We start from the raw sequence: 13,621 nt of genomic DNA, 5'->3' as shown, positions 1-13,621 counted from the left end.
CTTATGGATTTTGATTTCCAAGTGGAATATCTTTCAGGCCTTTGGAATACAACTGCAGATTGTTTATCTTGACTCCCACTTCCAGGTCAAGAGAAGATCTCAGAAGACAAGTATGAAGGAGTATTAATTGCTCAAATAGCTTCATCCTCTCATGGAGTGATCATGTCTTCTGAAGGGAAACTGGCCCTCAGAGCTGATCAAGTGCTTACTGAACTTAAACCATACCTAACTAATGGATGGTCTTACAAAAACAAGGTACCTGAACATATTCAACCACACATGCACATAGCGAGTGAGCTGTCCCTTCTCAATGAGCTGGTACTGAGGACTGATTATCATTTGGTAGTGCCAACCTCCTTACAAGCAAAAGTGATTAAAATTTCCCATGAAGGTTACCTAGGCATGAGCGTGACTAAAAGGCAAATCAGACTTCATAGCTGGTGGCCAGGTATGGACAAACATATTGAAAATGTAATGCAGCACTGTACGGCTTGTGCTTTATCTCACAAATCACAGAAGACTTTTACCACCCCCTTGACTCCCGTAGAATATCCCAGTGGTCCCTGGGAAAAACTTGCTCTGGATATAATGGGGCCTTTTGATAACCAACCCACAAAACCCATTCCCCCCCCCCATTTTTATCTTAACGAATGATTTACTTTGTTTTTATTCTGTTGTAAACCGCCCAGAGACGTAAGTTTTGGGCAGTATAAAAATGTTTTAATAAATAAAAATAAATAAAATAAAACACAGATTTGTTATAGTGATGTTGGATTCCTATTCCAGGTGGCCAGAAGTTTCATTTGCTGACAACATTACCACAAACAAGGTGATTCAATTCATGGCTGAAGTTTTTGTGAGGGAGGATCTTCCTAAAGAATTAGTGACTGACAATGGGTCACAGCTTACTTAATTTGAAATTGAGAAATACTTGTAGAACTGTGGGATAAAACACAAGACTATTTCCTTGTACCATCCTTGAGGGAATGGCTTAGTGGAAAGAATGAACAGAATAGTGAAAGAACATTTACAACTGGCTACTATGCAACAACAACCCTGGAAAGAGGCAATCCATTAAATTCTATTTGCTTATCAAACTACTTCTCATTCTACTAAAGGAAAACCACCTTTTGAACGGCTGAAGCTACCACCAAACTTACTCAATGGCAACAATTGATAGGGCTTTCTGTTCAAAATCATAATCGAGACAAGAGGGAAGGGAGACTGATCTCAAGAGAGGAACTGAAGATGAATTTGATCTTGCTTCTAGTTTTGACCTCACAGATGAGGCTGATGACAGTGATGGACAATCCTCGGTACCAGAAGAATAAACAGCTCCTTTGTCAGAGAACTCAAGGCTAAGGAGAAGTGTGTGTGACAGGAGACCACCTAAAAGACTTAAAGACTTCATTACTAAATTTTAAATTAATTCTATTTTGGTTGTTTTAAGGGGGAGGGATGTGTTGTATTCCATCTAGTTACCTTTTGTGTTTTGTTGTTTGAATGTTTGTCCCAGTGGGGATCCTATAGAAAGTATGTGGGGTTGTATGGGGGGGGGGGGTGGAATCAGGAAAAAAAGGGATAGAAAGAAGAAGGAAAAAGGAGTTGTTGCCTGAATAAACCTTTAGTTAAACCTACATAAGTTTTCTTTGTGTGTATGAAGAAAGCAGCTATAAAACACCCCAGTGCTCAATTTGTCCAAGGTGTTCTTACAGTGAACATCTCTTCCTTGCCTGTGTTCTTAAGAGACCATTATTGGGTGTGGGTTTTTTTAAATTATTCACATCGTCTTCCAATATTTCTTTCCAAAGAACATGAGACAGCTCAAGGCAGACACGGAAACTGAGTGACATGAGTGTGGGACTAGCCCAAGGATTATGGCACCTCAGATGAAGCCTGGCTTCTCCTACCTTCTCCAGGTAGGCAGTAGACATGGAGGTGCTCATTCCCAACAAAGCCCACTTGCCCTCCTCCCACTCTTGCGGCTGCTGCATCCACTGTGTCTGATGCTGTCCGAGGCCTTTGCTGGGCCTCGAAGTGTTGTGATGTATTAAAACGACATTATAATGCAATTTGGCACTTGGCGGCACACAGCGTTGTCATTATAAGGTGCTGTGGCACTCTGAGGCCCAGGCTGATGGTGACAGACAAACCGGATATGGTGGGTAGGTGAGTCAGCAGAGGGCAGCGGGGGCTGTGGGCAGGCAAATGAGTATGCAGTGGGTCCATAGGTGAAGGTGGTCATGAGATGGGTGATAGGCAGGCATAGCAATCAAGGGTTGGGAGCAGACTGCCAGGCTTCTTGGGTGATGTTGGGGGGACTGACCTTGGTGGGCCCTCAGAGGAGGCTGGGCCAGGAGACATTTGTCTCCCTTTGTCTTATTAATAGTATACCCCTGGTTTGGCTCCAGTATCAATTTAAGCAAGTTTGGTCTCTTTGGAAAGGATGAAGAGACGTAGGTGCAGTTTAAAAGCTTTATTAAAGGTTAAAGTGGGGATTACAGAAGGCAAAAGGTTAGTTAGGCAAGGAAATTCAACAATTTAGTTCTAGTTCTACATGAGTGTCTTGGTAAAGGCTTGTAGTAATTTTGCTAGAGTTCCAAATCAGGGTCTGCTTAGAGGCTTGCAGTGAAAAGTGCCTGGACAGCAGGGGTGGGAAGCAGAAAGAGAAGTGAAAGGGGAGCTTAGAGAGAGATGAGAAGTTAGTCATTACTGGTCCTTCCTGGGTGCGTTCGGTGCATGATGGTCAGGCACTCAGACCTCTTTCTGGAGCAAAGCATTGGGTAGGAGCAGGGAGAAAGAACAAGGGGGCAGTAGCAACCACAGCTCGCTTAATGGAATCTGAACCAAATCCTCCAGAATCTGAAGCCATGATGGCCTGGCTGGGGTATTTATATCCAAAAATGTGTCTTGAGGCAAAGATCGTTATTTACGAAGCAATTCTCTCTCCCTGTAAGTTTGGTGAATCCATGGGAGATAAAAGTGTCTATTGTGGCCTGGACAACTATGCAAGCCTGGATGTGTTCTTGTGAGGTGGACTGGTGTTTGTCTACTTATTTTGAGCCTCTGGTGTCTCCCAGATGCAAAAATATACTCCTATAGTTTGTGACTCCTTCCTGGTCTTTCTTGGTCAATTCATTAATGTGAACGAGTTGGAAAATGTGTCGTCTATCTGTGCTCCTTCTTGAGAGCCTTTCATGTTATCTCTTAGGTGGGAGGATTCATTCCCTGATTGATTTACCTTCAATGGTTCTGTATAGCTGGCCATATCTCGTTAGTGGTGCGTGGGCATGTCCTATTTCAGTCTACTTGACAGCTCGACCTGAAGGCACACTGCCAGCATAGCCTGCACTATCAACCTGCTCTGAGCCAAGTCTTTTTGACAAGGTGAGAAGTTCACAAGGATCATGATCCCATGATCCAGTGCTGCTGAGACATCAAGTAGAGGGGTGCTTTGCAGTGCTACCCCCAAACATAGCTTACTGGTAACAGGCTAGGAAAGTCTCCTGCCTGAGACCTTTGAGAGCCGCTGTCAGTCAGTGTAGACAATACTGAGCTAGATGGACCAATGGTCTGACTCAGTATAAGGCAGCTTGCTATGTTCCTATGTACTCAGCAAGCTGTGCATCTGAGTGGGGAGTCAGACTTGATTTCCCTCAGTCTTAAGGCCAACACTTTGGCACCACACTGGTTCAGTTGTAGTGAATCCATTGCCAAAGTAGGATTTGAACTCAGATCTCTAGAGGCCAACACTGTGGGTTAGGAACCCCCCCACCTTGTAGGGTGATTTCCCCCCTAGGGTGGTTGGGGTGCGCTGAGGACTACTGGTTTCAAAGTCATTGTGTAGCACAGTCTTGCTTAGATTTTTCTCCTCAACTACGAGCAGGCTTTGAAAGGCGATGAAATCTGAGAACCCCTTGCAGAACAAAGTATTCTTTTAGGGAAGCTGTGGTGTACAGTTCTGCCACGTATCACTCTTGCTGATCCCCAGGCTAGCCTTGCAGGAACTCTGGAAGCTTGCCCAAGGTTTCTCTTGCAGCGAGAGCACAAGGTAATGTCTGACGGCCAGCTCTGACCTTAGCACTGGAAATCCTATTTCCTCACCTATAAATCATAGCTTGTGGGGGGCCCTGGGGACAGAACTGGGGGAAAGGGAGGATGCCAGCCCTCCAAAAGGTTAAATAATTCCGCTGTTTATTCAGTGAGACTCCGACTCACCTTTCTGGAGGGTGTGCTTGAATGTCTGACAATACGAATGGCTTGGCTTTGGGGAGAAGCCTATTGTGATGGCCTGTGCAGCCCGGCCCCTCCCTCCACCTTGCTCCTCAGGAAAAAAAAGGGGGGGATCTCTTCCTCAGCTTTGCTTCTCCCTCTCCCCAGCCCAGCCCAGACACACAGATTATGCATTGTTCAGTGTTTGGAAATGTGACAGCCTGGGTCTGCCTCAGCTTCCTGAGCTCATTAGTAAAGAGCAGCATGCTCTCTGGAAGAGGTGTCAGGAGTCCCCTCAGCAGTGCCTTGAATGTGGAGGCTGAGCCAATGTGTGGCGGTGCTGCCTGCAGCTCTCCCCAGCCGGGGAGACTTGTTTGTGTCTTTGTTTTGGAAAGGAGGCTGAGGGGCAGGAGGCAGGGCCGGCGCGCCTGTCTCTTCCCTCACACAAGCATTTTCTTTTGTTTGCCGGCTTGCTTTGGAAAACCTCTGCTGACTTTCGACTGGACACGGAAAAAAAGAAGTATCTTAAACAGGACCTGTTGCACGTACAAAGCTGCCTTCTACTGAGTGGGATGGGGCCATAGAGCATCTGTTTGGCATGCAGGAGGTGCCAGGTTCAATCCCTGGCCTCCTCTGTCCAGGAAAGACTCCCGTCTGAAACCTCGGAGAGCTGCTGCCGGTCAGTGTAGCTCGATGGGCCAATGGGCTGCCTCGCTACAGGGCAGCTTCTTATTTTCCTGCGAGTCACAGTGCATTGGTCCGCCTAGCAGAATATTGCCTGCTCTGGTTGGCAGCACCTCTCCGGGGTCTCCGGCAGGCCTTGACGGCGAGATCTTTGCCTGGAAATGCCAGGGACTGAACTTGGGATTGTCTGCATGTACAGCATGTGCCCATCCCTTAACTCTCACAGAGGCCAGACAGACATTCTCCTCACTGTGGAGAGCCACACATTGGGAGCTCAGAGAAGGATTCTGTCAAATGGCCTCTTCCTTGCCCGTGCGCACAGGACACATTCGATTAATCCAGGCTACTCTGGACTTAACCCACCGTTGGTCACCTCCCACGCCGTGCCCGACTGCTGTCCCTTTCGTGCTGTTAGGGAAACAGGAGTAACAAGAAATCAGTTTAGTGGTTCAATGTCAGGTTGGGAGGAGAGGGTGGAAAATATCCCCCAAGCATCCAACACGCTCATTTCTGCCTAAAGAGGGCCTCAAACCACCCGGGAATTCCTGGATTGTCTCAGGCTGTCGTGTGTGATGTCCATCATGGTGTACGAACACCATCTGTTCGGTATTATGCTCAGTTGCCAGGCTACCTGCTCTGTGCTGTAACACTTGACTGCCTAGCTCTCCGTTAGTAGCATTATCCCAGAAGTACTGGGGGGGGGAGAGGAGGAGGAGGAGGAGGAGGGAACAGTAGTCATGATTAAGCCATCTGCAAGCATGGGGGAGGGTGGGAAGGAAGGAGGAGGGGGGAGAGCGAGCCCAGGGCAGCAGCAATCAGTCACCAACCCAGGCTCCCAGAGCAGGCTCATGACGCCACCTGCCGGCACCCTGGAGAAACGGCAAGAGAATGATCCTCACACTCACCTGCTGCTTCAATAGAGTCTGCCTGGAGTATTCAAACGTGGATGGATTTCCAAGGAGAAGTGAGGTGTATGCCAGCATCCTGGACAGCATGTAAGACCTCCGCTCAGAGCTTAAGGAGATTTCATGAGGTGCTCAGGGCCTTATTAGCTGCAACGGCTGCCTCTCAAGTTTTCCCTTGAATCTTGTAGTGGGGAGGGAGAGAGGGAAGGAGCAGGAAGTGTCTCCCCCCCCCCCACAAAAGGAACACCTTTCCACCCGCAGGGCTGCTCATAATTAAGTTCTAACCTCCGGGGAGAATTTCTGCCGCATCGCTCCTGCATCACAATTGCCATGGGTTACACCAGTGGCAGAGAAAGGAGGAGGTGATCAGTATTGGGCTCATGGAACTGTTAACCAGGCTCCCTTCAGTCCTCTCTCTGGTCCTCTGACCAAGCCCTGCAGAGAGCAATCACTGCTGGGAAGGGAGGGCTCCTGGGGGCAGGGCAGAGGGAGCGTTCACAAGAGCAGGCTTTTTCAATCGCAGTAAATCCCGCATCCTTCCTGTGATGCTTACATTCACTTATATGGATTAAAATGTGCACTCTCTAAATGCTCTTTGGGAATTTAAAGAAATAATCCACTTTCTACTGGGCTTCTTTAATCGTCCTGATCGTATGAACATAAAAGGGATAAAGCATGTTAAGGGGAAACTTGCTGGCATGAAAGGACCTTCCTACCATCCCTTTAACCTGAGCAATATCATGACGACGGCTCCCGTGGGCCTTGGTCCGGAATCTCTTTTTTCCAGCCACATGTTGACTGGATGTAATGATGATGAAGCTCTCAAATGATTTTAGGCAGAGGAATTCGATTACAGGGCTGCTCAACTCTGGCTCTCCTGCAGATGTTGGTCTGCAACTCCCATAATCCCTGGCTATTGGCCACTGTGGCTAGGGATTATGGGAGTTGTAGTCCAAAAACAGCTGGGGGGCCTACGTTGAGCAGGCCTGAATTAGAACTATGATAGCATTTTGCTCTCTCACCATCTTTTCACTCACTCGCCATCGATGTGAGCTTTGATGATTTTTTTAAAAAAAATCTCGGGAAGGGGTTGATTTGGAACATCTGATGTTGCGAAAAATACTTAAGCTTAAAAAATAATACATTAAAAAAAAATCTGGACATATGCCATTTCTTACACATCCTCCCTAAAAGAGTTAATACCTGACAAAGTCATTGTTACAGTTTAGCTGCTTGCATATCATTTAGTGGCATTTTCTCCCATCAGAATATAACCAGACCCGTTTGTATCTCTTCCCCTACAGTGTGGAAATGAGGAACATAGAAAGCTGCCTTATACTTAGACCACTAGTCCAGTGGTTCCCAACCTGGGGGCCTCCAGATGTTGCTGAACTGCACCTCCCAACATCCCGAGCTAAAATAAATTGTACCTGGAGGTGATGGGAATTGTAGTTCAGCAACATCTGGAGGCCCCCCAGTTGGGAACCACTGGACTAGTCCATCTAGCTAGTATTCTCTGCACTGACTGGCAGGAGTCTTTCCCAGCCCTACCTGGAAATGACAGAGATGGAACCTGGGATCTTCTACCACTACTACTACTGCTACTACTATTATACCTACACATATTTATATGCCGCTTTTCAATAAAAGTTTCCAAAGTGGTTTACATAGAGAAATAATTAATTAAATGGTTGCCTGTCCCGAAAGGGCTCACAGTCTACAAAGGAAACATAAGAAAGACACCAGCAACAGCCACTGGAGGAATGCTGTACTGGGGTTGGATAGGGCCAGTTGCTCTCCCCCTGCTGAATAAAGAGAATCACCATGTTAAAGCAGATGCTTTGTCACTATAGCCACATTCTAAGTGAGATCTTAGGAGGGTTTCCAGCTTCTCTGTGTTTAAAAGCTCATTGATCATTCCCTCACTTATTTATTTCGGTTATATCCCATCTTTCCTCCAAGGAGACCAGGATGGTGTAACTGGTTCTTTCCCACCACACCATTTTATCCTCACAGGAACCCCGTGAGGTAGGTTAGGCTAAGATATAATGACTGGCCCAAGGTTACCCAGTGAGCTTTGTGGTTGGGTGGAGGTTTGAACCTGGTTTTTCCAATGCTTACCCTGACAACTGCCCCATGTTGTCTTTCTCTGTTCTTCTGCCCCTGTTGTTTTCACCCCTTGTTCTTTACCTACTACAAACATTACACTCACCATGGGGATCAGTATCCTCTGGACAGATTTCCCATCCCTGAACTGAGAGTTTGACCATCTTATCCCAAGCTTCCCCATCCCTGCCAGCCAACACCATTGATGTGGATGGTAGGAAGGGAAACTCACAGCATTATGGTTCCAACAATACAGCAGGTGGCTGAGAAACTCACTGTGGGACTGCCAGTTCCAGTGCAATGTCTGATCAGGTGACCAGCCCTTGACAACATGTTCTGCAGTCTGCAAAACCCCAGTTACTGTAATTAGAACAGTTCATTTGAACATGTTTAGAAACTTTAACTGGTGTAGAATGCTGCAGCTAGAGTTTCGATCAGGGGCATTTGGGGGGATCATCATGTGATTCCATGATTATCCAGCTTCACTAGCTTCCAATCCATTTCCACGTCGAATTCAAGGTGCTGGTTATTCTCTTTAAATAAACCCCTGAATGGTTTGGGACCAGGATGCTTAAAGGATCCTTGTAATGTAGTAACTCCTTATATGGAGTCAGACCCTTGGTCCATCTAGCTCAGTATTGTCTACACTGATTGGCAGTGGCTTTTCTGAGGTTCCCAGCAGGAGTCCTTCTAAGCCCTGCCTGGAGATGCCAGAGATTGACCCTGGGAGCTTCTGGATGCTAAGCAGACAGTCTCCTGCTGAGCTATGGCCCTGTCCCCATCTCTTCCTGCATGATTCTGCCCTCCTCCCACTCAGATCATTGTGGGAGCCTCGCTCTGTGTCCCACCACCATCAGAGGTCTGGTTGGTCTATGTGGGAGAAGGCCTTCTCAGTTGGCTCCCTCCCGAATGGCATTTAGATACCACCTGAAACCCTTTATTCTGGCAGGCCTGTGGCAGCATTCCTAATATTTGAGTTTCTGTCTCTTTGGACGTTGCTAGATGCTATCTTTTTTGTTTCAGTCTTGCATTGTTTTTCAGTTGTGTCCCTTGCAAACCACCTTTGGCGCCTTGTCATAGGTGATGGAAAGGTGGGGATCAAAGTATGGAAATAAAGTGATGGCTAATCCGAATCAATGGCCTGGCTTATCATCTGACTGCCTGACTGTTTCATTCTCTAGGACCAGCACACCGTGGGCTTGTCCCGGTCCACAGGCCCCATGCAGTCTTCGGTGCCACCAGGTTCCAGCAATGTGGGTGCAAGTCCTGGCAATGCCAGCTTCTTGGGTAACCAGCCTCAAGCGGCCCTTATGAAGCAGATGCTGATTGAGCAACGGGCCCAGCTCCATTTGATGGAGCAGCAGAAGCAGCAGTTTCTAAGGGAGCAACGGCAGCAGCAGCAGATGTTGGCTGAACAGGTACCTTTCACTCCATCTCCTAAGCAGGACTCTCCGGCATTGACAAGGAGACCTAACAGGGCAGGCAACACAGCTACAGCTTGCCTTTCCTACCTGAACTGAGCCATGTCCTCAATTGCCAGCCTGTAGAAGCCACCTAATGGTGCAGCGGGGAAATGACTTGATTATCAAGCCAGAGGTTGCCGGTTCGAATCCCTGCTGGTATGTCTCCCAGACTATGGGAAACACCTATATCAGGCAGCAGCGATATAGGAAGATGCTGAAAGGCATCAGCTCATACTGTGTGGGAGGAGGCAATGGTAAACCCCTCCTGTAGTCTACCAAAGACAACCACAGGGCTCTATGGTCACTCTTACTTGGGCTCCTGTTTTCTTGCTACATGCATTGTCATGGCTGTAGAAATCATTAGAAAGGGATTGCCATGGGTGTGCAGTGATTTGCATGTTGGGCTCAGACCTAGCGGAGCCGACTTCAAAGCTTCACTCATCCGTTGATTGCTTGCCTGTTGGCCAGCTTTGGACAAGCTCTTTATCTCTTAGTTTGCTCTCAGTTCTCTCGCCATCTCCATGGCAAGGCTATTGTGAGGCTGAACAAGATAAGGATTGCAAAACACTTGAAGGCGCAGTATAAGTGATAATACTAATTACTGCTGTAATTGGGACTGCAATCAGTTGCTGTGGTCCTTAAAGGCAACCTGCAGAGGAAAACAGAATGTATACTTCAGAGGGAACGCTGTTTCCCCCACTTATTTTGGGGGTTACCTGGAAAATGACATCCCTAACCCTATGACAGATACTGATGTTTGATTCAGCCCTCAAAACCAGAAGAGCAGCTACTTGCAAGGCAAGGAATGGGTTCTGGTTCTTCTATTATGGGACCAGCATGGTTGCCACTCCCCCTTGGCTTCTTCTCAGAACTCCAGTAAGTTAGGAATGGAAAGTACAACCCCACACCATTCTCAACCCACCCTTGAGAGGAGAGCTGGTGTTGTGGTAGCAAGCATGACTTGTCCCCTTAGCTAAGCAGGGTCTGCCCTGGTTGCATATGAATGGGAGACTAGAAGTGTCAGCACTGGAAGATATTTCCCTCAGGGGAAGGAGCTGCTCTGAGAAGAGCAGAAGGTTCCAAGTTCCCTCCCTGGCAACATCTCCAAGATAGGGCTGAGAGAGATTCCTGCCTGCAACCTTGGAGAAGCCGCTGCCAGTCTGTGTAGATAATACTGAGCTAGATGGACCAGTGGTCTGACTCAGTATATGGCAGCTTCCCAAGGTTACCCAGGTTCCTATGTTCACCCACTCCACTCATCCACTGATGTTGGAGTACTTCTTCCCTCCCAATCCCACACCCCTCACATAGCTCTTAGGTTCCTGTTGCTGGAGGGATGTGGGCAGCAGACATGTGGGTTGTTTTTCATGACCAACAGCTGGGGACGAGCATCCAGCCAGCTTTCAAGCCCAACGTGTGCTCCTAAGAATGGTCATCATGTGTCAGCATAAACCAAGGCCGTCCTACCCACATTGGGCTATGATCACTCCCTCTCCTCCTGTCTTGATTTTTGCCAATACACAGCCAACACACTCACACGGGGAGCCTGGCCGGACACTCCTCCTCTCCAGCTGTCAGTCACGAGAACAAGCTGATGGACAATTGGCAGTCAGACCTCTGCTGTAACCAAAGACCCAGGCCTCAGCTCAAAACCAGTCCAGGTTGTAAGCAAGCCATGCTACAGTCTACACGAGGAGCTGGAAAAGTTCTCAGAGTCAACAAGATTCTGCGAAAAGCCCTTTCCCACCCCAGCTTGGTATGAAGAGCGAACACAAACTACCTTAAGCCACTCCACAATAATAGTTGTGTTGTGTTTGTTTGGGTCGGCTGTGTGTCCACATGGTCTTGCAGCTCCTGGGGACTTTCCACAGTGGGTCACTTAAATGAATAAAAAAACAGAGGGTGGGAAATCCCCCAGAACTTCTGTTGCATTAGCTGTGCCGTGACGGACATAATGCACTGCATGCCTAAGGAAACCTCCAGCCATTCATAAGCGACTCCCCCTATGGCAACTGCATTATCAAGTGAGTCAGAACTTTTCTGTATAGTTGCTGAACATGTGCCAGAGGCATTGTGAGGCATTCTGCAGGAGCAATCGCATGATACCTCATTTGTGCAGAATAGATGGGTAGGCAGCCTTCCTGCAAGGGCAGGAGAATTAGGTATGTGGTTGTGCGTGTGCATGCCAAGGACGAGCATGACCCCCAAAGCATAGAGCACAGGAAGCTGCCTTATACCTAGACAGACCATTGGCCCATCTCAGTCAGTATTGTCTACACTGACTGGCAGCAGCTTCTCCAAGTTTTCAGACAGGAGTCTGTGCCAGCCCTACCTGGAATTTGAACCTGGGACCTCTGCCACTGAGCCCCATCCCCATTGAGGAATATCTTACAGCAAACAGTGCTCACATGTAGTCACCCATCCAAATGCCATCCAAGGTGAACCCTGCATAGCAAAGGGAATAATTTATGCTTGCTCCTTCAAGACTGGCGCCACACACACACACACACACACGTATCATGTATGTATACATACACACATACACACATGTACAGTCTTCTCTGTAGTTGCCCCAGGGCTGTGGAATGCACTTCCTGCTGAGATTAGAGCTGTTCCATCCCTGTTGGCTTTTAGGAAACAACTAAAGACACATCTTTTCAGCCAAGCTTTTTAGTTAGTTGGTGTGTTTTATGGGTCTTTTAATTTGACCTTTTATATGTTTTGACTGTTAAATTCTTAGTTTGTTTCATGTTTTAAACCGCCTGGAGACTTCGGTAGTGGGCGGTATACAAACCTGCTCAATAAACAGATGCAAGTCAATACATGGGTGACAAAATTCTGATCTCTATCTTCATGGTCTGCAGAGTTTGGGTCTTGAATCCAATTCTCTGCCTTCTGCCTGTTGCCAAGAGCTACCTACTCCACTTGAGATCCTGACACAGATGTTCTCAGTTGGGCTCACAAGGGTAGCTTGAAGTGCTCTCTCTCGCTCTCTCGATGCCTTTCTTTCCTTGAGTTTCACCTGAGTTTCATGGAAATGCAGAAGGTCTTTGGGAAGTCAAGAGGCAGAGCTGCTGTGGAAAGGCAGACAGTGCTTGGAATCAGAAGCACCCCGTGTGCTGAGAGCTCTTGATCGGACTCTTTATCCAAGGCTACTTAATGCTCACTCTGCCTGCCACTTCCGCACACCGCACTTGTCAGTCAAGAACATCTTGCTTAGAGAAGGAACAATGTCTGCGCTTGCCTGGGACCAATTGCTATTGGGGCCATCCTTTGGGCAGGCTAATTAACCCTCTCTTCCCAACTCTTTTTCTTTGTGTTTCTCTTTCCAGCAGTTGCAGCAGCAGCAGCAGCCACATTTGCCTCGGCAGCACCTCCAGACGCAGCAGCGGAATCCCTACCCTGTGCAACAAGTCAACCAGTTCCAAGGTAAGAAGAGCAGCTTGCTTGCAGACAGGGCAGATGGAGCTCCTCCTCACCGCTTGAAGACCTGCTTTCCTGGGTTCCTCAACCAGGCCATTGAGCGGCACATAGAACTCTTATTGTCTGGTTATTAAGAAACTTGCACAAAGGGGGGTTATGGGAGTCCCAAACTTTGCCTAATGGCCGCAGACTCATCTTTACATACGGATGGAACTGCCCCATTCACATGTTAAGTGAGGAGTGGGCGCTGCAGTGGAAAGGCCCAAGGGGGGTTGGGGGTGTGTGTGGGGGGGGGAGAGGGGCCACTGGATCATAGGACCGTAGGACGCTGCCTTCTACAGAGTCAGACCCTTGGTCCATCTAGCTCAGTAGTGTCTACACACACTGGCAGCAGCTCTCCAAAGTTTCAGGCGGGAGTATTTTCCAGCTCCATTTTAGATATTGCATCTAAGGTGGAAAACATTTCAGCATTCACTCTTTCAAAAAGCAAGTTTCTAGTCCTCATGGATATGGAGGGGGGAAAGACAAACACGTTGGCTTTCTTTTAGGGGATAAACATAACAAGTGGAGACAGTATGAATGGGGACGGCATTAGGAAGAGAACGGGACTCCCAGCCAAACCCCTGGGCGGGGGCCCTCAGCCCACCCAACTGTTGCTGTACCATTGTCTATGTGGAAAGGATAAGGAATTCCTCACTGCAAACACAATGCATGGGATGGCTCGGAGAGGATTCAAAATACAGAAACAGCACATGATACAGTCTGCCCGCATCATAGGAAGGAACACCAGAAGCTGCCTTAAACTGTGTCAGCCCATCTAGTTCAGCA

General features: G+C 47.9%; 1 protein-coding gene across 2 annotated transcripts in view; it reads left to right on the top strand.

The window, feature by feature from the left end:
- MAML3 (mastermind like transcriptional coactivator 3) overlaps window positions 1-13,621 on the top strand; it is a 441,192-nt gene that overhangs the window by 415,596 nt on the left and 11,975 nt on the right. For both annotated transcript variants that reach the window (XM_053256441.1, XM_053256442.1), the window contains exons 3-4: window positions 9,089-9,325; window positions 12,703-12,799. In XM_053256441.1, coding sequence (XP_053112416.1) covers window positions 9,089-9,325; window positions 12,703-12,799 — 334 coding nt within the window. The remainder of the gene's footprint in view (window positions 1-9,088; window positions 9,326-12,702; window positions 12,800-13,621) is intronic.

The sequence above is a fragment of the Hemicordylus capensis genome, chromosome 5 (assembly GCF_027244095.1).
Source record: "Hemicordylus capensis ecotype Gifberg chromosome 5, rHemCap1.1.pri, whole genome shotgun sequence".
NCBI classification, from domain to species: Eukaryota; Metazoa; Chordata; class Lepidosauria; order Squamata; family Cordylidae; genus Hemicordylus; species Hemicordylus capensis.
Note: the sequence above shows the minus strand (reverse complement) of the source record. Positions and strands in the feature narration are given on the sequence as shown.